This window comes from Puntigrus tetrazona, chromosome 8 (genome assembly GCF_018831695.1).
Source record: "Puntigrus tetrazona isolate hp1 chromosome 8, ASM1883169v1, whole genome shotgun sequence".
Taxonomy (NCBI): Eukaryota; Metazoa; Chordata; class Actinopteri; order Cypriniformes; family Cyprinidae; genus Puntigrus; species Puntigrus tetrazona.
The window spans coordinates 11,468,421-11,495,690 of record NC_056706.1 but is presented as its reverse complement, the minus strand read 5'-3'; the positions used below and the strand labels follow the sequence as shown (position 1 = coordinate 11,495,690).

Here is a 27,270-nt window from a genome sequence, read left to right as displayed (position 1 = left end):
AGTGCTCTATGGCTGAAGGGCAATATGGAGATGATGATTTTTGTAAATCTGCAGTTCACCAGTTGGTTTCACATGTGATTGGGAAACTAGAAACTAATAAAATGGTCAAATCAAAAGCCATTAGGCTGCCACCAGCAAATTCTGTCATACCGCTGCAACATGAATAAGCAGCTCATGAGCAAAATTTTGATTCACCTCTAATTAAAATCTCATTGGGATTTATTATGTCATCAGTGTTTTAATATCTATGTTTATTTTGAGTAAATGAAATTGTGTTTAAAATGGGCAATCTAGAGAAAGTGAGAAGCTTTCGTCATTTTGAATTTAATTTGTCGTTAAAGATACGAGTAAGAATGTCATTGCCAATAATGAGATTTGAAATATGCCATGGGCACTCTAGATAAATTTGGAGTAAAACGTCTCTTGTACTATGAGTGAAAATTAGCAAGATATGTTCCTTGCATTAATTGAGAATACCTATTGTTTCTTTTAAATGACAAACCTCGACCCTTTGAACCAACCAACTAATCAGTTAAAGCGCATTCACATTAGCGAAGTTTCAGCAGAACTGCTGGCAAAAAAGATCCAGCATTGCCAATAGTGTAGTGATGTATGAAGCACAAGTCTCAAAAAAGTCACTTTTCAAAACCGAGCAGATTTCTGCTGGTCAACAGCCCAGTGTGGTAAATTTGCCAAATCTGCACTGGGAAATCTTTGTCCTCGGAAGAAATTGCAGACTGTGTGGATTCTTACATACGTAAAGTTAGGAAAGACACCATATTTAATTGAAAATGGATGAAAACAAGGCTGTGAGGCTTTCAGACGTTCTTGCACTGTGTCCTAAAACATGTTAAAATAATTGTCAATACTGTTTTATGGAGTTTTTCAGAAAGCTTTTTGGAAATATGCTTCGTCAGCTGAACAACTGGCAACAGTGCAATTCACTGAACACACTGTACTTCTATCCCTCACAGCCTTGTTTTTATTCCTGTCAAAAATTAAATATGGCACTAGCCTGACCGTTGAAAAGACTGAATTAATTCACCAAGCGGTAAATGTGATCACACTTTTAGTCGTGAGAATTAAAAAGGAACCACATAAAGGACTCGAGCTGTTCAGAAACCGAGCTGCAAACACCTAAGACTGTGTCCCTGCTCACCCACTGAGGAGATCCTGTTAAAACAGATCATTAAAACCATGATGCACCACAAGAGTCAGGATGGAAGGATTGGGAAAGTGAAGGTGAGAGACAGCAAGAGCTTCATTAACACAGAGATGTTAGGATATGGTTCTAGCCTATACCAACAGTTTCTTTTTTGGAGGTTGTGTTAGGGTATATGTATTTACTTTTGAAAATCTCTGATAACTGTTTAAATAGGTTGCATTCTCTGGCAGTGCCAAGTCCTACTGCGATCATTTAGTGTCACGGTTGGTTTAAATATTAGTTTATAGTTCCAGCTCCAGACTGGCTCCCAGTTTTACCTTGTTTCATTTGATAAGTGCAGATCATGACTAGTTTGCTCTGGTCAGAGTGAGAAAATTAGGTTTTTACTTGGCTCCAGTGGTGATCCTTATAATATTCAGAAATATCTGGAATGTGAGTCTGCATGCATGCCTTAGCCTAGCACAGCAGTTTTCCCCACTTTAAGCTGGCAGCCTTTGACAAACACAGTCCCTGTTTTTCGGTGTATAAACAGGGAGTCAGTGCATGATGGATCCACTCATTAATCTTCAAGCATGTTCTTTCATTGATGCATACTCAAGGGACCCGTGTACAGTTTAAAAAGGGTCACGGGAAATTCAGGTGCAACTCAGGGCAAGTATGCATGCGTACTACACTTCTGACAACTGCGTTACAGTAAAAAGGCCTTTGTTCACGCTGACAAAGAGCAAGACACAATGAAAGAGACTTTTTTTGTCCTAGCATTGTCCTAGTATTTCGACACGCTGTTGTTTGCTTATGCTTCTGAGATATTTTTAGCTCTTATCATGACTCACTTCCCTTTGATAGTACTAAATCAAGAGCCAAAATAATTAAACTAGGCTAATTCCTTATCTGACAAAATCCACATACTTTATCTCATGCACGATGCCTGTAAGGTGCAAGTCAGAAATAGCCATGGAATTGCTTGTACCGCCACCAGCAGTACAAGTCTTCACGTTGACAAATAAAGACCGGATTGTGCGTGCAAACAAAAGGTGACTGAACGATTCGGGACTCGCTCTCCATTCAAAAGCACTGGTCCTTTCAGAAGGTTTATGATGTAATGGAGAACACTGGACAATTGGAGAAGTGTATGTAATAATGCAATCAAGTGTGTAGACTTTACTATACATTTGCTTCACATGGGTTCAATTCAGTGCAGCTGTTCTCCTGCACAGTCATCTGCGATGTCCCTTATAGTAGCAAGAAGAGCATATATATGAATATAGAGAAGAAAACATAAGACTGGTCTAAAAATATATGGGTACTAATGGTAATGTTTTATCCCTTCTGTATATATATCTATATATATATATACACACACAAACACGCTCACACACACAGAAACAATTGTATTTTTTTCACTTTTTTTAAAACTAATTTTATTATTTTATATTATTTTAATCTTATAAAGAAATTCTAATAAAAAAATAATTATATATATATATATATATATATATATATATATATATATATATATATATAGCAATATCTGTGCTAATTAAAACTTGGCACATTAAGATGCACAGTAGCAGGTTGGACATTGTTGCCATTAGTTTCTACATGTTCATCATGGATTGCCAGGGGCCTCCAAAGCCTCAAGCTGTGTGTCCTGACACTGTCAAATGAAGTTTAACACTTGGGCTCCTGGCGAATACAGCACAAGCTGACCACATAGGCCCCTGGGACCCATGGCGCATTTAGCAGTAGCTGAACACTTGGGCCCCTGAGCCTTCGACACTTTCAGTGTGAGCTTACTATGATGGGACCCTGCTGTTATTTTAGTCACCGAATGTTATTCTACTAAATCAAATGTTCTTAAAAAAAATGTCATTTAACAGTCGGCAGAGCAAGGGGCAAGACCGTGAGTGTACTGTCATATACAGCAGAGAACGAAATATAGTGTTTTTTTTCCCTTAGTACTGTAACTGTTTAGAAAGGAGGCTTTAAAGTGAAGTGTAAAAGCTCAGCCTTTCAGCAACTGCACTTATTGTCACTTTGTTCACGGCGACAGACAGGTGATGTACCTGATGCTCATGAATCTTTGCGTGAAAAGTGAGAAATGCCCCCCAGTCTGAGACAAATGATTCTACACAAACGCTGAGTGACAGTCAGTGGGCAGAAAATGACACGCTGTGGGAGAGAAGAGAGAGAGAGACCTGCAGGAAACACACATGAGGAGAAAGACAAAATAAAAGTACAAGAGTGAGATAGAGAGAGAACAAGAGAAAGTGTGGGGGAGACTCACTCTCTGTCATTCATTCACACTCTAGAGAATGGCTGGAGGGAGGAATGAGATAGGAATATCCCTCTGATGGGTGAAAAAGTCTTGTTTTACAAAGCAGAAGAACTGATGCTAGCACCTTGGCTTTTTTCTTTCAGATCTTGTGGACAGTGTTTGAGAGTGTGTGTGTGTGTGCTTATGTGTGTGCGTGTGTGAGGGCGAGAGTGAAAGTGTGTATGTTAGCACTTCCACATGGCCTCCATGCAGGACGGGGTGAACTTCTCTGCTCATCCCTACGGCAAAGTACTGCTGCTGGGGGCCATCGCCGCCGCCTCAGCCTTCGTTGTCACCATCCTCATCGTCGTGCTATGTGTGGGCTGCCAGAGGTGAGTTGCACACACAAACACATATGCTGCTTGACCACTTTGGTCGGTTGGAGTTTCTTTGGTGGTTCAGATAAACCCCAAACCTAAAGTGCATAACTCATGCTGCTTTTGTGTGTTGTGGACATAATACCTTAAATCATGATGAGAGGCTTTGTTCCTGGCGTACAAAAATATATATATAAAAAAAAAACAACCAAGCCAAATTGGCGAAAGACTTCCATAGACTTAACCTAAAGGATTAACCCCAATCATAATAGCAATCATCTAGAAATGCTTTAGCAACCACCCAAAACACCAAAAAAGCACAATAAAGCAACACCCTGGTCAACTTATAAATGCAAAATAATGTAAGTTATATTGTGAAATAATATTAAAATAAAAAACTTTGCACTCTTCAGTAATGATGCTTCAGAAACCCTTAAGACCTTAATATGCTGATTTGGAGCTTCATCATTATGGCGATGAGTTTTGCACACACAGACACCACTCAGTTCTGGTCTTGGAATTCTGTATACAGCTGACGATATTTTATGCAATTTCATTCTGTGCTAGAACTGTTTTATTTCTCTCAGCCGTTGCATTCAATAAATTACAACACTGATAAGTCTTAACTTTTGAGGCAGGCTTTTAAGCGAGATTTTGACCAGCGTGTTCACACCGAGCTGGCATTCTAATATTTGTAACAGTGTGCTTTGCACCGGTAATCTTCATTTTGTCAACACTGCAGAAAATGCTCCCGTAATATTAAGCTACATATCCCACTGCTGCTTGTGTGTATTTTCCAGGATGAAAGCCAGAGATCACCTGTCTTCACTCGTCACTGTCACTAGGGCCTTTAATAGAGCTTATTCAAAAATGTCATTGAAGTTCACCCACGCCTCTTTCATGCTCACTGCGTAATGGTGGAGACGTCATTTTGACATGGCAGTGATGTTTAAACAGGAAGTGGCTGTTTTTTTTCTTTTCAATCTCTGTCTCTCTTGTTCCACTGATGATAGCACAGAACGCTGCATGAATGCTAATGTCTCATTTTGTCAAAGCACACGATGCATCTGGTAGTGGGAGGACAAAGAAAAATATTAGAGGAATGAGAGATGGAGGAAAAGAAGTGAGAAAGACAAGAACAAGGGTTGAAGGTAATACATATGTAAATGAGGAACTTAGAGAAGATGTTGGAGGTTTTTTCACTTTTCTATGAGATATTAGTAATAAAGATAACTTCATAAGGTCAAGATTCCTGGAAAAATATTATTAGCTTCCAAATACATACCAAACGCTACAGTCAAAGGTAAACTTAATAGTTCACAAAAAAATGAATAAAGCTGATACAACTCACAAAACAAGTTGGAATGATAAATTAGTTAACAAATCAAACCAATCTAGTTTGTAGTAGTTGTTTCCATTACAGGTTGCAAATATTCATGAGATTTAAAAATTCATAAAAAACGTTTTCATTAAAAGACGTTTCCATTTCTATTCCGATGTTATGCAAACTAAAATATTTTTTTCCTATCATGATAAGTCATAGTAATGGACGTTGGTAGGTTTACATTTTTTTCTAGCCACTGTACCAGCCATTTTGTTTTTTTATTTGAAGGAGACATAAATGTGTATCTTTAGCAAAGCAGCGTGGAAAGCTGCTTCTGGGACGCTTCTGTAAACACAAGCTTTGAGCAGAGTGGCCACAATCAGCTCCACAGACCTGTGCTGTGTAAATAATTGGTTATCCAGGCATTATTGGCAATGAAAGCCTCGACATTTTAGGGTGGCTGTATTTTCAGTTTACAATTTCAATTTGCGCAATTTGAAAGAATAATGAAAATGCAGCTAGAGTCTCAATTCCTTTATTTTGGCATTCTTGCATTTTTTCTTGATATGACAATGGCAATCTAACAGGAAGCAGGTGGGAGAGAGAGACAGGGATGGGATCGGGAAAGGTCGAATATGGGACACCTGAAGTGTAACTGCGCCGCATATTGGCAAACTACCAACAAGGATATTGGCGGCAATGGAGATTCACTTACTCATTATTTTGTAGTGGTTAACAGACCACTGATGGAGAAGATCCATTTTGGCCTATTTTTCACACAAAGCAATGAAATATAGTATGTTAGTACTATGGGCCACTTTTATGATCCTTTTGCATCATTGCTGAAAGTTGAAATCTCACATTTATTGGAACTACAGGGTAAATTACAATTTTTATTTAGGTGAACTGTCCCTTTTAAGGCCAAAATCAAGCGTATATGGTGACTCTTCCTCACTGACCTTCCACATCATTTATCAAATTAATTAGATCTGAAATATTCAGCATAGTATATTTACTAACGAGATTAACAAGCTGTACTTGTACGCAATATATTTGTTCAAAAAGTTCTTGAGAAGGCTAGATGTTCTTGTGTGATATTATACTAATGTTTTTTATTCGGTTATTTCTTAAAAAACAAATATCAGTGATTCATGGGAATCTCAGTAATCGCTTTAGTACTTTACAAAATCTACTTTGTATCCATTTTGCTCTGCTGCTCGGCAGATTTTAGATACCTACACTGTTCCTGTAATCTTATCAAAGCAATGCAAGTAATCAGAAGGGAACGACTGACATGTTTTTTTTTCAAGAATAAACAGATGTCTGGTCAAATTTGGCCGAACATTCCGGGCAATGGATCTGGATCAGGCATTGTGTATGTGTGAGAGAGTCACTGACAGACAAGACTGTGTACTTCTCGTCTTCTCATCAAGAAAATAATCCTCAGCATCCATTTAGCTATTTTAGTGATGTTTGAACTGTATTATGTTGATTGTTTGACTGATTTTCTTTGTGGCTGAGTTTTGGCCTGAACACCGTTGTGCTGCAGTTACTCAGAGGCCTGTTAATCATCCTTCCAGTGAAAGCCTTCTGTTGTTTCAAATGCCAATCTGGACTCGTTTTGAGGACAGTGCATCTTGAAACCACTTGCACGGTTACTTCTGATCAAATGACCACTCAAACAGTTTATAAAAAACAACTGCCTTGACTCCTTCGAGTAGCCTAATTGAATTGAAATGTGCATTTTCTTTCTGCACAAGATAAACAGTTGGAGCTACTAAAGTAAATTGAATCAGGGGCTCAAATGAGTCAGTGCAGTCAGTCTTCATAAATCACTGGATAAACGGAATATTTGAAGTTTGAACCTAACGTACTAAAATGTTTGATTTGGAGCAGTGTGGTTTATGTCTCGCTGACTGTGTCTTGCAGGAAAGGGAAGACACACAATGGCCCTGGAGAGGAGAGGAAGCACAGGCTCATGGACATGGTGAGCATTTTTAAGTCTCTTCTCTTCTTCTTTTCATCTTTTTTCCCATGACAAGTGTCATTCACTAATAATTGTACACAGCTTCAACAGCCATTTCCCAAACATTTCTTGGTTGGTATATACACACTATAGCCTATTTGTCTTCAGTCCAAATTTTCACTGCAGTCTTTAGTGTCACATGATCCTTCAAAGATCATTCTAACATGCAGGACAATTTCTTATCAATGTTGAAAACAGCTAGCTGTACCACATTTTTTTTTTAGTTTTCAGGATTCTTTCAATAAAATGGAAAGTACATTTTTTTAAATAGAACTCTTCTGTAACATTGTTTGTTTACTGTGTCCTTGCTGTTAAAAAAAATATTCTACTGAACCCAAAAAATTTAAGCAAAGAGAAAGGATTACCTGAAATAATTTTCAGGGAGAAACCGTATTGATGAATCATTGAAAACATTCTCACATAAGTTTTCATGCATAATTATGAGTGTGCGCATTGCTAGTGAATAAACCCCATTCTTCTTCTTCTAAATCATTTCCCTCTTTTTCTCTGTGTTTTCTAAGGAAACCAGGTCTGGGCTCAGTTCCATGTCAGTTCAGGCAGTTCATGGTTTTGTTTCAGGATTTAAATTCTTCCCTCACACTAGTTTTCAAGTAACAAATTTGAGGCACCTCCTGAATTTAATTAATCTTCTTAATCGGCTCAGTGGAAATAGATCTGACCTAAAGTTTGAATGGATCTCTTAAGCTTTGAATCTAAAACAAAAAGATTTGGCCCATTTCATTATTTTAGCATCCCACGTTGTATGACATCCTAATGTAGATGTATTTTTTGTCACCCAGAACATACCTCAACTCTTTACCCTGATTTTACCTTGGATATCAAGCAGTGATGGTGATCCAGCACAGTACACAATAATATACATAACGTAAAGAATCATTTCAAACATGAATTATTAACATTGCCATGTAACTTGCTTGACCCAACAATATGCCCAATGTAGGCTGAATAGGAAAATGTAATATTTAGTTGTTGTATTGGTAATGCTGTTTTATTTAAACACATTTTAAGCTGTTTATCTGTGCATCTGTTTTCAGAGTATACTGCGACAGTCCAAGCTGACCTCCATCAGTAAGTCAGACACCAAGCTTCATGAGATGAACAGACTCAACTGCAATGGCAAGAGTATGTACTGTACAATCACATCTCTTAAAGCTTGATAGCCTCTAGTTCCTCACATATACCTGCAGTTCGGGGGGAAGGTCTGAGCATGGTACCAGCTATGTTCCAGGAGTTTCCATAGGGGCTATTAGTAGATATCTATCTATATCTATAGTGATTGGCATGTGTCTGCTGCCCTTTGCCTCTGCAGTTTCGAGCAAATATATTTGTCTCTTTGAGAAAACAATGGCTTTGCTTCTCAGATTTTAGCTTATGTCATGCTGCTCTCTGTAGAATCTTCTAAGAAGAACCGACCCGCCAGTATGGATCTGCTCCTACTTCCTAGCCGTCGATCAAACTCCGACCTGCGTTCTCAGGGCCGCCAGCTGCCTCAGATCCCCTCTGGTGAGGATGGGGAACACACGTATGCCGAGGTGGGCCGCCGCTCTTCTCCCACACGCGGGTCTGAGGATGCCCGCTATGGTGTCGGAGGTCGAGCTGGAGAGACGGACACACCCGCCCCACCAGCGGTCCCTGCTAATACCCCTGCTCCACCTGATCCCGACGGGGACTGCTTGGAGGGTGGGCTTCCAGAGCCAGAAACCCTCCCCCAAGTGGTAAACACACCTCCTCAACCGCAGGAAACAGTAGAGTACGCCTGCATCAGAAAGGTCCGGAGAGTGGACAAAGCAGCCCAGAAGAGGGACAATGGGACGGAGACCGAGGAGGGGCTCGGACAACAACGACACAGCAGTGGGGACCTTCGACATGCCCCACCCACTCACCCAGCCCCGCTTCCAACACACCCACACAGTCAGAAGATTCCTCGGAAAAATGTGGAGGCCTTCAATCTTCCAACTTTCCCTAAGGTATCTGTCTATCCGTCTGTCTGTGTGTCTCTCTCTAAGACCTATAAAGCTCCACAAACCTTTATCAAAACCTTCAAAACAAAACTTATGTTCACAGTTTATCATTTTTTACAAAATTACAATCAGTTTATTTGAAAATTCTGTATCCTGATTGGTTTAATTCAAAAGCTAATTAAAAAGGTATTTTCAAAACCATTCTAAATTGCGCATTTCGTGTACTTCTGTAATTCATAGCACTGCGAACACAGGGATTAAGCTGAGGCTACAAACGTAAAAAGAAGTACTGCAGTACTTGATAGTATTGTTGTTGATGGAAACTATTTGTCCTTTCATGACTACTAAAAGCCTTTCGACTTGTGTCTTAAAATGGAACATATTATAAATAGAAGCACGCTGGAAATGGCTTCCCCTATTTTTGTGTGCCTCAGCACTAGTATGGACTTGCGACTAAAGTGGATCTGCAATTAAGTACACTGCAAGCGTACTTCATTATTTTCTCTGTGAGAACACTGTCCAAATCAATGACACTTGCGAACATTTAGTGGTTCGTCCACAGCATTCGGGGTGTTGCACACTCACAGACACTTCACTATGAGGATGATGCAACCAGCGGAAACGCGGAGTGAAACCTCTCAGTCACCGAAACCCAGGCAAACAGCCAGGCCCAGAAAATGGGCCATTCTTAATGCAAGACAAAGTGAATTGCTATGGTGAACGAAAGAAGCTACAACAACATGCTAATCCCTGCCTTAAAAATGGCACTGTGACACACCCCATTGCCCACCTTCCGTTTCTCCTGCATAACAATGAGGCGAAAATGCACAGCAAGCATCAGCCTGTTCCCTTACGCTCGAGTACAGGAAACACATTAAGCTCAATATCATTAGATGCAGAAGATGGTTAGATATGAGGGCAGGCATTAAGAGGGGGGCGGTAGCCTGATTGTGCTACATAGGCTTATTTTCAGGGAGTAGAGTTTTTAACTGACTTCTCAACTGTCTGTGAAATGTAATATATCTATCTATAATCTAAATTTCTAGCAGTCTGTCCATTATTCAGTCAAACTATCATCCAATGCTGTATTAATCTATAATCAAAGGTGAATCTGCAAGCGTTATCCTGGCTTTTTTCATATAAAAGAAGTAAATGTTTGAATCGGTTGATTCGGTTTACACAACCAGTCCGAAGGCTTTGTTCACAAACTGGACTCATTCAGTTCTTTTGAATAAGACACATCAAGAATATTCCACACAGGTTGCATGGACAATTTTATGGTATTTCATTCTGACAGCCCTTTTAGTCTTCCACAGAAAAAACAAACTCATACTGATTTTGAACAACATGAGGGTGAGTAAATGAGGACAGAATTCATTTTATGGCTAAATCATTCGTTTAAAACTACTGCTTTAAATCCCTGAACTTCCCTTGGAGGGCACTGTTGATGCCGTTTCATGATGCTTCGCTCTATTCTCCAGTGTATATTGTTTAAGATGGCCCCTTAAAAGGTAATATAATATTTATTCTAGTCAATTGTTTTTAATGTATCAGGAGGCAGTGTTTATGGGAAATGGAGAACAGTACATATGGAAACCTCCGGAAGAAGATGACATCATCTTCCAGCACAAGCAGATGGGTATTCTGAGCTCTCATGCGGGAGAGAATATAGCAGCATCTGCAGCAGGGGTGAGTGTGCATTTAGTTTTCCACAGTCCTGAGATGCATCCTCTATTTCTCTTCCTATGCGGCCAAAATGTCTTCTAGGTATTATACATTCTTGAATCGTCCCAGAGTACTTCTTTACCGATAAACTAAATTTCAGAGTTAACCAGAAGCAGCTGTAAACCCACAAATGTGTATTAATAGGCCGGATTGTTTTTGTTGCATATCAGACAGCGGGAACTGGAAAAGCAAACTTTTGGAGCATAAGATATATACACAGATTTTCCACTCCTGAATATGTTTCAGATGGTTTTCTCTCTGTTATCATGTAGATCACAGAGATGTATTCGAAAGTCTGCAAACCGGGCAAAAAGAAGCGAGGCATGCCTGGCTCACCCACCGCCACGAGGGACATCAGCGGCTATAGGACCTTGGCTCGAGGTGACCGCGGTGAGCGTGACGGGGGTTTCAGCGTGGTAGTCAAACCCCAAACGTGGGCCCCACAGGAGGGCAAAGGCACGAGAGCGCCACCTGGCTGTATGGAGGACCACTGCTACGAAGCCATCAGCACTGAGGAAACAGACCTGGCTTACGAGACCATGGAGGGAGGGGGAGGCTGGAGGCGTGACAGGCCTCCACCCAATGCCAGTGCCACCTTGCGGCCCAAGCGGAAACGGCCCCAGCAACCCTTGCAACAACCGCCGCCACCCCTCCACCCCAGCAGACCCCCAAACTGCAGCATCTCCCAGCCAAAACAATGCTGATTCCTGGGGAGAGCCTGTATGAGAGCATCCCTGACCTGAAGCAGGGCTCGGCCACCTCCAGCACAACCACCATCTTTACTTTTAATGACGGCATGGAGATGTATGTCACTGGCCTGTAGGCGGCGCTCTGAGGAAGGGAACTTTACTCTCTGGGGGCTTGAATGGGGACACGTAAGCGTGTCGTAACCCAATGGGATACGCGCATTGTGCCACTGCTATATATTTTACATGGGTTCCAAGTATTAGTTGAGCATTAATTGAGTTTTGTATGTCTAGTTAAAGGTCAGTATTCTCGCAGCACAAAACGATAGAATGCTTACGTGAAAATCCTAACGAAATGATTTTGCCTATTCACATGCCTCCATAACGAAGAAGTAAAAATAGTCACCAGCCACGACATATCACAACAGACAACATATCACACCCGACAGTAGCATTCCTATAGAGGAAATTCTTGTTTTTGTCATTACATGTTGTAGTTAAGGACAGAGTGACCATCGGAATTGCGGGTCAAACTTGTATTTGATGCCTAGATAATCCCAAAGTAGAACAAACAGAGCACAAGTCTATTACAGAAGTAACTTGTTAAGAAGCACAGTTTAATTGTGTCCCCGTGGCCCTCTAAAAAGAAGAAAAAAATTATTTGGCAGACGCCCTCAGCAAAGTACTGTTTTACAAAAAATTCTACACAGAAATTGAACATTATTAGAAAGCCAATCAAAAGCTATTGCCAAGCAAAATATCATATATTAACAAAATAATTTATTTCATCTGTTCATAGAAGAGTTGATCCTATTTTAAAATGGCTAAAAGCTATCTATTGCCTAAGAGCTTTAGGAAACACATGGCCCTATTTTTGTAAAGTCAAAGCCTCTATTTATGTAAAAAAAAAAATTAATCATAATTTCAGAGCTAAAATAAAGATTCTAATTCGACTGGTCAAATAGATCCTGTACGCCAAGAAAGTATTTTCTTATTAAGCACAAATATCTCATGCTTAGCATGTTGTCTGTCTGAGACAGTGCCCTTCTGAAATTGAAGAGTACTAGATTTAAAATCTGTTAAAAGTAATAGATGGTAAATTGCAATTTTCAATAAAGCAAGATCATGGAGAGAATTAGCAAAAGCTCAGGGACAGTGAACAAAAATATTAAATAATTGCACACAAAATGTTGACATATCTCACAAGAGACCCCCAATGTCTTTTCATGTTATTTTTTTTGTTTTGGTCATACATCAATTCAAACTGTCACATAAGTCACCACAGCACTTCAATGCGGTAAAGTAAGTGTTTTTCTTTGTCAATACTGTTTATGCACTTTGCCTGATTAAAAAGATGCATGCTTTCAAGAAAAAAATACCCTTGTAAAGGGATAAAAAAAAAGAAAAGAAAGAAAAGTGAAACTAGCACTGTCCTGTGGTATCAGAGAATGGTTTATTTCTTGCTGTTGTCGGTGGATTGTTTGATTTATATGCCTTTTTCTTCATCTGAGAAAGAGCACAAAGTGAATCGCTTCAGGACTGAGGGAGACCAATGAGGACTCAAGGAGGACTCTCTAAATAAAAAACTGGACAGTTAGGAATATAACAGTTGGTCAGAAGAAATGTATCATAGACAATCCCTTTCCCCCATCATTTCAGAAGCAGTCAGGATGTCCATGTATGTCCAGATCAGATTGAATGGAATCACATACATTAGATTGCTGCAAAAAAAATCTCCTGTATGTTACACGAAAGTAATAGGAGATTTAAAAAAAAAAAGAAAAAAAAGAAAAGAAATAAAACAAATGAGTAAGAGATTTAAAATTAGTGTATGTCGCCCTGTAAGTCTATGGGAGGGGGATTTGGGATTTTATGGCCAGATAGTGACAAGTTTCACCAGTGGACAATGTCAAAATATCTATGATTTGTGGACTATAGCCGCTGTCTCTTGGTGTCTTTGAATCTGATGCTAATGTGATCTGGATTAAATTATCCCAAATGGCTGGAGCACACAAAAAGGGGCTCAGGTCAACTAAATATAATCAAAGAGCTTGTCTAAGCCCTCGTTGCTATCAAATGTTGGTGCAATGTTGTAAATATGTTACAAGAAGAATTACAGAAGAAAATGGGGGGAGGGAATTTGCTCTTGGTGTTCCTGAAAGTATTTGTTTCTTTCTGGTTGTCCTTTTGGAATGATTTTTCTGGTGAAAAATTATCTCAGCAGTATCTCTGTGAGTTTTGATTATGTGCTTTGGGATTTTTTGTTTTGTTTTGTTTTCCACATCATTTTAGCTATACTGTGTATCTCAAAGACCAGTTGAGTTTAGTGTGGCAGCTAATGTTGTGCGTTTGCTTATCAAACAACAGGGTGGTGTGTATTAAAGCTGTGTAATTAAGTACTAATGTGCAAAAGATTGTAATGTTTTTATATCAAAATGACTATTCATAAAATGTCGGGTCAAGTTTATACTTTTTTAAATAAAGTAGCACTTCAAAAAACACAAAGCATATAGCATTTACATAGTATTTTCTCACTCACAATAAGCCATTTATTAAATCTCTACACCACTAAGTGCCCAGACAATCTGATCTCACGAGAAAATGCAAGAATTTTACAAGGTGGCAATGGCATATGAATTTGTATGTGACCTGCATGAAAAAAAGCACGAAGGTTTTCTTCAACCCAAACCCTAAACCTAATTATCGATGCAAACAGATTGTATGAATACTTAACAATAATATTGTTAGAATTCATATGAATTATAGTTTGAAATATACAAATTGCCTTCAGATTGTGGTGGACACTTACAGGAACCTTTTTTTTTTGCTTATGTAGTTCTATCATGACAACTCTCTGAGAGATTGGCATGGTAATGTACAAAACAACGTTAATGTTTTTGGTCTTGGTGGAATAGATCTGATACACTGCTACTGATACACTGATACACAGAGCAAGTACTAAGACCTGCTACTGCCAATAAATCCACAACATGCTGCTGTGAGCGTGTAAATACTGCTGCGGCACATATACCATGTATGAAATAACCCCCAATACATATCATACACGAATTACCCCGGAGCAGATCTATACAGGTGGAGCTGGGGAAGACGGAGGGTTTCTGAAGCACACTGCGATTGCTATAATAAGCAAGATGCATTTAAATGATCATGTTAATCAGATGTGTTAAATCAATGGCAAAAGAAGAACTAACCCCAAAATAAACATGTCCTAGTTCAGTATTAATAAGGTTATTTAAGAAGAGCAATGGATTTTTACAGCGACAAAGATGTGAGATCTCGCATAGTGGAGTCTTGCTCCTCTGACTTACTGACTTAGAGAAGAAACAGATGCGCGCCTGTGTTAGATTTGCATTTTGTGATGTCTGTAGGCATCAATGCAAAAGGTTCAGCAAATATTCCAGAGGACATTTCTCATTCTAAATCTGGATGTGATTAGGCTCTGATTAAACCGGCTTTGATTAGTTTATACACTCAGGTAGATGAGGGATTGCATTAAGAGTTCTTTGTTTACCCTAATTATCCATTGAAGCTGCAGTCACATCAGCCTTTCACTGTGGTACATGCTGTTCCTATGACAACTGCCTCACTGTCATGGTATGGTATTTAAGAATTCCCCTCCATTGAGACAAAATCTCATCGCATTTCACAGTAAGATTACATTACAAAATAGATGGAGGAGGTCATAGGATTTTTATTTTTTTCGTATTTATTTCATTCAAATCCTCGAACGGAACATATGAACCCGTGGTTGTAAAAGTGTAACCTCTTTTCCTACCTCTGTTACTGCGTCCCTGTGTGTGTTTATGTGTGAGAGTGTCACAAGCTTGCATCTGACTTGCTCTGGAAAAAAAAAATAGGTCATCCTTAAAACAAAAAGGGTGCAGTCAACATAGCAACCGTCTGCTGTTTTTTTATTGGCTGACTTGTTTCCATAGTAACAGGTTAACCTTGAGGCTGCAGTCGCAGACCAGTTTGTTGTCTAGGCGAATCCAGCATGTATGAGGAGCTCTGCTAAGTCAAGATGTCACCCATGTTTCAGAGCACTGGAGAAAGGGTCTGCACGTTGTAGCAACCTAGTAAGATTGCAACGTAGTCTCTATAGTAGTCTACACAATGCCAGCTTTGTACAGATACTGCAAAAAAAGAGTTATTAAACATTTTGAAATGGTACATTAGGTTATTTCTCGTACTATGTAACATGCATTGTTCTACCATTTCAAAATGTGGAGAGAGGTTAAATTTATAATGCAGTGTTTCCAAACTTTTTTCGTATTACATACTCCCAGAGCCTCATCAATAAGAGTCAAGCACTATTAGTTTTTAACGCTGCAGCCCCGTAACCTTTGTCACTTTAGCGGTTAGTAAACAGAACTGTGTGCATCTTGCGGAAGAACATCGTAGCCGGAGCTACTTCTCTCTGTACGTAAACCTACCCGAACCAGTCTAAATAGTCAGAATATTAACACTCGCACTGATTTAGGACAAGCCAGAAACAAGGTTTGATAAATGGATTCGTGAGATATTTTTTTATAGAATTTTTTTGAATCGTGAACGAAAAAGTTTCGAACTGCAGCTTTAACGTTAAACCATACAAAAAGGCATTTTAACTATGCCGGATATTTACAAATTTATCAGGAAATTATTTGCTGACGTGCTGTTAAATCATTAAAAAAGGATTTTGTCCTTAAATGCTAGTTTCTTTTACACATTCTCAGCACGAGCCTCCGCTGCCGATTCCGTAAAGTCATTTTAAAGATAATAGTGGAATCTTGATCTATTGATTCGCAGTTATATGAGAGAGAGAGAATCTGAGGGTCTGTGCAGCTGTCAAGCAGCGTCACTAACAGCGGCGTTGCACTACTTAGAAACAGTGGTCGACAATTCTTACATAGTTTTCCAGCTGCTAACTATTTTAATCAAAAAAGTTAACTGATTCCCGACCAGTGCGTACATATTCAATAACTAACGTAACGTGGCAACACTGAAAAAACCTTTCTTTGTAATAAAGGAAAATATGTTAATTGGTTGCTTTAATTATCCTATTGTTTGTCATTGTTTTTGACCCTGCATAGACGGCAACGCAACTGAAACATTCGAGTTCCAGAAGCACATCGAAAAAATTATTCTCTTTCATGTCAATCCCCGTCACGCATTCAAAAGAGTACTACAACGCATCACGAAACCTTTGAAATAACTGAAATAGTTTAGTGAAGTGATACTGGACTGTTATGCAGTCGACAGACCAGGAACTTCATAGCTGTGGCTTTACTAATTTCAGATAAACATTCAATATTATTATTTCACAGCTGCCCTTTGTTTCCAGTTGCCTAATTTGGTAAAACATTCTGATCTCAAAAATGACTTGTTTATGCCAAGTTTCCTAAATTTTGTTGAAACAGATGTCATATCTATCTTTTATAACCTTCTATGGCTTTTGCTTCTAACAACTTTTAACTTTGACTCATCTCTACATTTTTCCTGTATATGGTAGTTCATTTATTCCATTGCAATAGAAATGCTTTTATTTCCTCTTAGTGAAGAGCCCTTCACCTTCACCCAGAGTATCTAGTATACGTGCAATTGTTACCTCACAGGGTTTCTCAACAAAAACACCTCGACTTCAGTCACTATTCTATTTAGCTGCTAAGGTCATGGATAGGTCAAGGTTGTCTTCTGATTTTTATTGAGAAACATTTAAGCTCAATTGTCTCTAAAAATCTTCAGCAAATTATCTTCAAATGCATTTTAGCTCCATAGTTGGATTTTCAATGTCTTTACTAAACCTACAAAATCCCAATGAGGCAGGAGGAGTGAAATACTGCCCCCTGGTGTTAATAGTGCAGCAGCACGTTTAAAAAAAGTAACATTTGAAATTGTAGAAATTATGTTGAACTGAAATAAACAATGTGGTTAAATGATTAAAGCGTTTTCAAGTGTAATAAAATTTTTTATTTTATGTTTATTGTGTGAAACCAATAAACAGCCAATTGCGTCCATCCATTAATTCATTTGTATTTTTATACAAATGTAAAAAATATTATTTAGAATTATATATAAATGTCTAGTTTACATGTCTTAAATATATAAAAATGTCTAGTTTTAACATTTTGAACTATCGTGACGATGCACGGAACAAACAGTACTCCGGAATAAGATATCACATGCATATACGGTCATTAAATGAAGTGCTAAAAAATACTGCACCTCATAAATGTGCTTTTAAATCTATTTTTTTGTTCCTGGCTGGTTTAATGAAGTTACAGTAAGTGTTGATCCTCGCTAGTCACAACTTCCCGAATTGCTTGAACAACGGGTCAAACCTCCGATGAGCAGCTATGTGGTTCTTGCTGTTCTTCATCGCTCCATGATGAAGACCCATCTGTCCCGAAGTAACGGTCACCAAAGTCTCCTGCAATGACAGCAAATATACACCCGCGAGATTTCAGTACATAGTGAAGGGTTGGATACTTTCCTGTATTTAGATGCACTTCTATTTAAAGACTTGGGGTCAGTAAGACATTTTGTAATATTTGAGAATAAGGTGCTATTTAGTTAACATTACTTCATGCATTTACTAACATTAATAATGTTTAATTATAATATTTATTAATCTTTGCTAAAATTGGCTAATAACATAAAACTGTTTTAGCTCATTAAATATATAAACCCGTAAAATATGAACAAATATAACTGTATTAGTGAATGCTGAATTTAAAGGGATAGTTCACTCAAAAACATTAACTTCTATGGATGGTCAGCAATGGCCAGCAAAAGTGCTTGGATTTCATGAAAAATATCTTCATCTGTCATAGAGGTTTGATACGACATTTCTGGGTGAACTATCCCTTTAACATAATTAAAATTTGATAAAGACTATAAAAGTATTTTTCGAATGTTAATTTCTGTTAATTCATGTAAATGTTTTTGAAAGGCGTCTCTTTTGCTCACACATGGTGAATTTATTTGATCAAAAACACAGTAAAACTGAAATACTGGAGTATTGTAACGGTTTATATTTTTAAATATGTAAAAATGTAAGTCCCCTTTGTAATAACCTTTAGAAATTAGTCTAATGCTTCTCAAAAAAAATATTTTTATTATCAGTTAAGAAAAAGAGTTATTATAGAGTAATTATATATAAATTTGGAATGGTACTTTATCTGTGGCAGGAAAACTCACCTATGCCTGGAATGACATGAAGGAGGTCATCTAAGCTCTTGTCCACAGCGGTGGTGATGATTTTGACACGAGGGAAGGCATAAGCCACGGAGTGAACACCCAACTCCGCCATCAGCAGAGACACCAACACAATCTTGTCTTCCTGGACATCGTGGTCCTTTATACGAATAATAAAGTATTACACACGCTCATATTCAACAGAAGTATTATTTTCGCAATGAATTGAGGCACCTAATAACTTTATTGCCAGAGAAGCTCTGTGCAAAACTGTGTAGACTATAGAGCCATTCAGGGTTTGTACTGTTTGTGGAGTGAATGAGGTCGATAGCCACATACCAGCAACACCCTGACTGCCATCATGGCTGCTGCTCCTGTGGAAACGGTGCTGTCCATCAATATCACATGGTCCTCACTGATGTCTCTGGGCAGTCGCAGGTAGTGCAGCTAAATGGAGGGGGGGAGTCTTAGTTACCACGGAAACGAAGTGAGAAAGAGGGAACCACAGCCACCAAAAAAATGAAACCGAGGAGTCAGGAGATCTCTGTTACCACGGAGACAGAGACCAACAGGCAAAACAGACATACAGGGTTTGAGAGGAACCGAGAAAATAACCACTATTTTTTTTTTTTATCTAGAAAGTTGCATAGAATTAGTCAAACCGGGATTTATTAGTAAGATCTTTCTTACAAGACGGCTTCATTACATTTTCAATTTGTTACTGATATTTTGTGCGATGATTTGAAGGCCTGTTTTTACCTCTGGTTCTCCTGAATCTAGATTAGTCTGGATCAGAATCTTGCCGATACGGACATCTTTGCACACAGCTCTCAGAGCAGGTTCCATGGTCTCCCCGGCCCGAAGAACGGACACACCTGTGATCTGGGTGATAGAAGGACAGGTGCTGCTTCAAAATCAATGTGATGAAAAATAGACATAACTGTGGATATGAATGTTTTATTACTGAAAACGAACAGACAAAAATGTACCCCTTTTCCACTAAACCTTCGCCCCTCATACTCTTGGCCTTGCGGTGTCTGGATGAAGCAGGCCTGTAAAATGTGTGATGATGCACATAATATAGCTGAGAAGAAAAACTGTTTTGCTCTGTCTTCATTGAAAACAACAAAAACAAAAGCTCATGAAAATATTTATATCAAGGCAATCATATTTACATTAACCATAAACCATTTATCATACTTATTTAAAAAAGTACTTTCAAAGTAACAGGCAAATTTAGTATGGTTAGTTATAAAAAAAAATAAAATAAAGTGATTACATGTGCCAACTGACTTGTATGCTGATTAATTAGCTGGCATTTAATGTAATTAATTCTATTAAACTTCATAATCACATAAGTGTTTCTCATTGCAATTAGTTTGATTAATCAACTTGCATATACTGTAATTTATTCAAATAAAAATTGTAGTTACATACTGTAGTGTGTGTAATTATTGCTATTCATTGATTAATCAACAGGCATAGTTAATTCAATTCAAATTTTTATTGATATATTTGATTATTAGATATTAATTTGATTAATTAACTAACATTTAATGTAATTAATTCAAATGACATTTCATTGATGCATGTGTGACTAATTGCTACTCTTTGGTTGATTAATATATAGTTAACTCAATTTAAAATTGTATTGCTATACGTGTGAATATTATTAATTAATCTGATTAGTAACTGACAGCCCATGTAATTCATTACATTTAATTTCAATCAAGACCTTAGTTTAGTACTTAAGTACTTTAAATGTTAAATTCAGCTTAGTCCGCACAATATCATCAAACTTTGGCAAAAAAACCCACAGAGTGGCAAACATACACACACACCCACACACCTTGGAGGGCAAGAAAGACAGCGCATGTTCAATAAGCAACCGCATCAGTCTCTTCGAGTAGAAGATGAACTCGTCACGACTGGTGTCTTTGTTCCTAAAAACAAACAGAAAAATTGAGGAGGAGTATTTCAAAGACGCAGAGAATAGGGCAAAACAGGCCAGTGAGTCATTAGCCACATTTGAGGAATTCTGAATGGCAGCCGAACAGATGAATGGCTTCCAAAACACATTTCACCAATGAGCATTAACATTTAAAAGTAGGATTTCTTTTGATGTGCTTCAGAGAACCGATTCATATGACACTCACCTGATGATGGTGTGGAGGCCGCGGACCTGTGGTGTGCTTTCCAACACACTGAGAGTCTGAGGAAGCGGCTGGGACTGATGGGCCGTGGCCAGGAGAGCCCTGTGTGTGTGTGTGTGTGTGTGTTTGTTTGTTTGAGACATAAAGCAAATCCACACAAATGAAATACAAATGAAAGCCACTTGTACACTGTTAGACCTGTATAAATGCACAAACATACAGAACAAGAACAATCTTATATATACATATTTTTACACACACACACATACATATACACACACATATATATATGTATGTATAGCTGGGCGAGAGCTAGTTGTCAAGCTTTTTACTACAGATACTATATATATATATATATATATATATATATATATATATATATATAGAGAGAGAGAGAGAGAGAGAGAGAGAGAGAGAGAGAGAGAGTTTTTTTTTTTTTTTACATACTGTATATCTGTGTTAATGTATGAGAGAGTTCGTGAGAAAGAGAAAAACTTCTCTACCTGACACTAATCTCACGCTGCAGAGAGAATGCATGCAATAGAACAGAAATGAAAGATCAGTGAAAAACAGTGAAAGAGGAAGAATGGGGCTGAGAGCGTGAGAGAAGTCATCTATGTTGAGTAAGTACCACCAGGACAATCTTTACCTAATTTTCCCTATATCCACAGGCAGAGGGCGCCATTTTGTTTGTTTTGTGTGGAAATGTGAAAAAAGCTGAAGCTGAAGAAGAATCTCTAAGTCTATTCAACATGCCACACAAGAGTTTACCATATTTTATAAATTGTATTTGACTGGAATGCTCGTTTTGTAATATTTTACCTATCGTATATTCTATTCTACCAATGATAAAGTGCTAAATGAGTTTTGAGAGCCAAGGCTTTTTAAGCTACTTTGTGAAAACAGTTTATCATTAAACTCTACAGTGATTTTTAAAATAAAATTTTAAGTTGAACACAAGACAGCGAGTGTAAAATATTTATTTTATGTACGGGACTGGCATATTCAGAAGAGCTATTGGAATATTGGTCAATAAGCTAGTTTTATTTTGGCGACCAGGCAAGCCTGACACCACATGCCTTTAGATTTAGGAGATGATACTGGGAGAAATAAATCTCATGGTTTACATAATGAACTAAGCTGTTAAATAGCTGTCTTGTCTAGGGCAGACTTCCAATGTGACCACAAAAAATAGGCAATTAACTTCTGGAAGGATGGATAAGACTATTTCACAGGACACCATCATGATGTCCTTTTTTCACTCACCTCTTCTAGCTGACTGTGAACATGTTGAACGATCAGGTCAATGGCCACCATGTTACCTCCACCTGTGTGTGAAAGAGAGAAATAAAAAATGGTAACATCTGCTAACTGCAATTACTCACTGCATCAACGCGTGTGTGCTGAACTCACCACGTGGCACTACAATGTCTGCAAGTCTCATGGTGGGTTCGATGTACTGCTCAAAGGCTGGTTTTACAAATTTATTATATTGTTTAATGACCCCCTCAATGTCCCGGCCTCTCTCTGTGATGTCCCTCCTCAGCCGCCGTACCAGCCGGATATCTGAATCTGTATCTACAAAAATCTTCATGTCCATCAGCTAAAAAAAGAATTTTTTAGCTGTAGGATATAGTGCCAGACATTTTATAATCAAACCAAAGTAATCAATATTAGTAATTACTTTACTAATCAATATAAACATTAAAAAAAAACGTACATTTTAAAAGCATTGATTTTGTCAACTTCTAGGAGCACATTAGCATATAGATCATTTTGCTATTTTATTCGATATGGACTAAAAGACACAAAAGTAAAATTTAGATTTCATGTGATGTTATTAAGATGGATTTGTGATAATGGTCCTTCTAAATCTCCCTTACTTCATCACCAAGAAATTTTTATCAGTTTCCTTGCTTTGAATTCTTATCTGCATTTACTAAACATTCAGAACCCGAAACATTTCATCATACCTGCAAGAGCTCTTTGTCTGCAAAGGACAAGATGCCTTCAAAGATAATGACGCTGGCACCGTAAACATTTTTCTGAAAGAGTATGAAATGAAAACGCAAAGACCATCAAACAAACCGAAATCTTCTCCAAGCCATCAATATTATAAATTATTACTGCATCTGTGGTATATATTTTTTAATATACTTCTGGAAAATATGTGAAACATCTGCCACACACGCTCACCCAGTCTTTCTGGCGTCCATGTGTAGTGAAGTCATAGACTGGGATTTTTACACTTTTTCCCTGTTTAAGTTTCCGCAGCGTGGTCACAAGCAGCTCAAAGTCAAAAGCTCCAGGATGGTCAAAGTTATAGTCGTTATGGCCAGCTAGAGCTTGTTCCTCTGGAGACAGAACCTGCAGATGGGTAACATAAAGGTTGCGTGTTTGATCACCGGTGGGGGCGACACGGACACTGGAAAGATCACAATCCTGCCCTACCACCATATGTGCTTTAACAGCAATGCAAGGGATGCTATTATATTCTGATCACATGAAGCATGGTGTCTGGGGTTGTTGTTAATACACTACTATTAGGAAAAACATGTTAAGGGCTACATAAAATAAAAAAAAGTCATAGTTTGTCTAAATATGAAGTGCTATTACTGAGGAACACAAAAGTAAAATAAAAATACCAAATTTCTGAACGAATGGGTATGTCTGTGAAAAAAACAAGCAAACATACAGCACAACTAGTTTAGTCAGAATCCTGAATTAATCTTAGAGTCTTATGTGGTGACTCATACAATATACAGCTGGCAGTCCAATTTCTAACAAACTTAAGATCCAGCTCTTCTTAGTAGATCTGCACAAATACAGAAGTATTGCGTCTTCAGAGCATAGACACATATAGACGCCCCATTCGACTGCTCCAAGCAAGTCTGCTATTTTGGAAGTCCCCTAACGTCATTCAGCACACTGTAGGTTCACACACAGAGCTGTTCACAGACCATTGGCTGTTCAGTATTGTGGCATCCTTCGAATTTTGAGAGATTACTTTAGTGAATGATGTTAAGGTAAAACCGCAACAATATAGTGGACAGCTCACATATTGTAGCCCAGAGAAACAGTTTCTAATGAGGCATCTATGTACACACACACACACACACACACACACACATATGCTTCAGCATATTTGTGTGGTTACGTGTACAATCTTTAACGGAGATGAAGAAAGAATAAGACCTAACAGGTAACCTTCACATTGTGAACAAATTCTGATCATTCAGATCTCACACTTGATACTAACTTCTCACAAGCACAAACACTCTTACACATCTCACCTTATAGAACGAGTCCATAGACAGCAAAACCACCCAAGGTACATCCAACGCTTCAATGATTTTATTGGCTACAGTAGTTTTTCCGGAGGCACTGCCACCACACAGACCTGTAATAACATGATTACTTCATTCAGTCATTTAGATTTAGTATTTAAACACAAATCTACAATAAAGCCTAATAGGGAACAGTAGTGAAGGTATCTTGTTTTTGGTTGAGCATGAATTCAGTATGTTTTGATCTGGTCGTACCAATAACAAAGGCCTCCTTAAACTGGGCTCCATGTTCATTGTACCAGGGTGGTCTGCCGGCTGTGTAGATGGTACGTGTACCGGTGCGGAGCAGTGGAGGTTCTGTTTTACCCAAAGTGCTGCTTTTCCTGCGAGAGGTGCTGACTGGAGGGAGGAGTCTGTCGAGAGAGTCTTCACCACTTCCACTGGAACAAAAAAGAGAACCGTTTGAAATCTTTTAAATGCATCTGTTAATATTATTTGCTGAACCTGAGCTAAATATATCACTTGCTGTTTAGTTAATGTAGTTGGTTAACATTAACTAATGGTACCTTACAAGAAAAAGTGTTACCAATCAAAACAGTTCTCTGTTTGACCAGCCAAAAATAGCAACTGCAGCTCAACCAATGAGATGCGTTTGGGATGGGGCAATCTTTATGTCCACCCAAATGAATACAGTTAGAGTGTTTGGGTAACCTTATTGACAACATTTATAATGTATTATAACTTTTCATAATACATGTTGTGATACATTACACCTTGTTATATATTCCTTTAAAAGGCATAGTGTAACAACGAAGCAAAAACAGTAAAACTCTAAAAATAAATACAAATACATGACACCATAATAGTATATACAGTACTAATATAACAGTGGCGGGCGTGTGTTTGTGAATGAATCAATGTCTAAATTATTTTCTTGTACATGATCAACCGACTCAACCTAAAACCGAAACAAGCTTTCAATCATAAAAATCCCACTGAAATAATTTAACAGGTTTAAACAACAGCCAAGAGATCATTCCACCTGCATCACGTCAGTGTCACACACAACCTGTCTCTCTCTCTCTTTGTATCAACGCGAGTGAGTGACTAAATCAGGCCACCAGTCACAGCACATTCAAAACAACTAAACAACTCAGAACAAAAGAGAAAGGTGCTGTTGATGTTATGGAAATGCAATAGCCAAAAAACATGATGTCTTAAAAATGTATAGGGAAATAAAAGCTGACTCAAAATCTAAGCGATAAACCCAATAAACTCTTGTAAGCGAAAAGGTTCGAGGAAACAGCAGCTGTAGCACTTTAAGCAATTTTAATGATTTACTCTTTAATTGCATATGTCACTCTGTTTAGATTATACTCAAACGACTGGATAAAGCGGCATTTAATTAACCTTTTGAATACTAAACAGTGCATTTAATAACTTACCCTCCATCTGTACGGAGCGCCCAGCAGCCTGATATTCTGGCTCCCGTGTATCCAGGCAGAGTGCTCATATCAGCTAAAACAGTTTGACGGCTGTCTTCCATATGAGCAATAAAGGTCACATTCTCATCGAAGCTCAAACGGCCCAACACTGATAAACCAGCTAATAATCAGAGCTGAAGCACAAAGCCTGGGTCACAGAGAGGGCGGACATCATAGCACTGGCCTCCCCTAAGAAAGCTCCGAAATCTGCGGATAAACACTGGGATCTGCCTTCGTTTGATCAGAGTAAACCTTGAAGTTTGAACATTAGCTGACCACTGACTACTGTATTTGAGAAACCTTTTAATAAATAGAAAAACGACTTTTCTTTGTGTCTGGAAACTCGCTCGCAGCGTGTGGGCTTGATTGAATAAGAGGATCAGCTCTACAGGTGACATGGATGAAAAGTATTAATAGAACCAAGAGACACAGAGCGCCTGAAGGAAAGCTTAACTACTCAGAGAGTTCTCAGATTTTATTTAAGTGTCAGTTTTGTATCAGATGTTGCTTTTAAAATTCATCAGTAGAAAAAAAATATATATATATAAAATAGAACCAAAACCCAATGGATAGCAGAAACCTTTTTGCAATCATGTTTTGCTACAGTGAGAGACGCAATCTCCCGTAGCTTTCTTCCTGAATTCCTGAGGAGAGAAGCGAGATTGCATACGTATTTTACTCAGAACAATAAACGAAAAAAAACCCTGCTTTTTTAATGCTATAGGGTTCCCAAACTGGGGATCACATATGAGGGAGCTATGTAAACGTGTAAAATCTCAGCGTATTTCAAGTAATTATTTTACAATAAAATTTGTAGTGTGTTACACCGAAAGTAGACTTCGCTGTTTTCCAAGTGCTCTTATTCTGAGCTGGCCACAGCAACTACACTCTTAAAACTTCTATAAGTGAAATATAACTCTAATAATGTAGGCTATACATTTTACAAAAAGAATGTGTGTGTTCAATTTAAATATAGGTCATACCACCTGGTATTAAAGAATCATTATACACCACAATATTTTGAATGTACAAGTCTATTAAATTGACATCTCAAAGGTCTAATCTCGGTTGGGGATCAGTTAGGATGTGATCTCTCCATGGTGCACTAATGGGAACACATGTCGTGTCAGGAGGAAGACCTCAGTCTATAGTTCATTATAATAATAACGCGTCATTAGCGCGCAGCAGCCGCCTGCTGAAACTGGGGCAGGAGGGAAGGAAGGGGGTTAACTAACGCAATGCTGATTTATGTTCTTATGATTAATTTTCTTTCATCATCAGAACGATGAAACGTTGCATTCTACAGAATGTATAACCGTTCCATACCATGGCAAAAAAAGTTATTAATTTAGCTCGATGTGGGTCAAAAGATAGCAACGTCAGGGAGAGGTGCACCTGCGTCAAAACACATCGACGCTTGCCCCTGTCACTTATCTATATATGTTTGTCGAGTAAAAGGTGGATCACAGACAGCTGTATTGTGATACCTGTTCGATCGGCTTGAGTTTTTCCTCCTGCACTCCATCTCATACAAAACTCTCCACTCAGATCCGACTCGCCATGACGCTGGACTCGACAGTCAGCTGTTAATGCAGAGCGAAAAGCAT

General features: G+C 38.4%; 2 protein-coding genes across 3 annotated transcripts in view; one reads left to right on the top strand and one right to left on the bottom strand.

Moving 5' to 3' along the window:
- The window catches only part of si:dkey-70p6.1 (uncharacterized protein LOC570575 homolog), a 22,389-nt gene extending 8,342 nt beyond the window's left edge, over nucleotides 1-14,047 (top strand). The window contains 7 exon segments of the mRNA XM_043246486.1: nucleotides 3,587-3,814; nucleotides 7,053-7,110; nucleotides 8,205-8,238; nucleotides 8,563-9,137; nucleotides 10,686-10,820; nucleotides 11,129-11,501; nucleotides 11,504-14,047. Coding sequence (XP_043102421.1) covers nucleotides 3,681-3,814; nucleotides 7,053-7,110; nucleotides 8,205-8,238; nucleotides 8,563-9,137; nucleotides 10,686-10,820; nucleotides 11,129-11,501; nucleotides 11,504-11,679 — 1,485 coding nt within the window. The 5' untranslated portion in view covers nucleotides 3,587-3,680 and the 3' untranslated portion in view covers nucleotides 11,680-14,047.
- Nucleotides 12,012-27,270, bottom strand: uckl1a (uridine-cytidine kinase 1-like 1a). Of its 2 annotated transcripts, none has more exons than XM_043246470.1 (15): nucleotides 27,151-27,270; nucleotides 24,435-24,619; nucleotides 24,186-24,292; nucleotides 23,089-23,259; nucleotides 22,866-22,937; nucleotides 22,306-22,495; nucleotides 22,159-22,220; nucleotides 21,396-21,412; nucleotides 20,896-20,994; nucleotides 20,589-20,682; nucleotides 19,729-19,791; nucleotides 19,499-19,621; nucleotides 19,079-19,186; nucleotides 18,743-18,899; nucleotides 12,012-17,972 (listed from the first exon to the last, which is right to left on the bottom strand). In XM_043246470.1, the coding sequence occupies exons 1-15, from the start codon at nucleotides 27,186-27,188 to the stop codon at nucleotides 17,878-17,880; spliced, it is 1,581 nt and encodes a 526-aa protein (XP_043102405.1). In that variant the 5' UTR covers nucleotides 27,189-27,270; the 3' UTR covers nucleotides 12,012-17,877. The 2 variants fall into 2 exon arrangements, with proteins under 2 accessions (XP_043102405.1, XP_043102404.1); XM_043246469.1 differs by lacking the exon at nucleotides 27,151-27,270 and adding an exon at nucleotides 25,625-25,725.

Excerpts from the sequence above, each read along its gene's own strand:
- uckl1a (XM_043246469.1), bottom strand. The coding sequence starts at position 25,725 with ATGGAAGACAGCCGTCAAACTGTTTTAGCTGATATGAGCACTCTGCCT. Across the intron at positions 24,293-24,434 it reads TAAGGAGGCCTTTGTTATTG|GTCTGTGTGGTGGCAGTGCC; the intron begins GTACGACCAGAT and ends ATGTTATTACAG. Across the intron at positions 19,622-19,728 it reads GAAGGTTTAGTGGAAAAGGG|ATCACAGGTGTGTCCGTTCT; the intron begins GTACATTTTTGT and ends TCTATCACCCAG.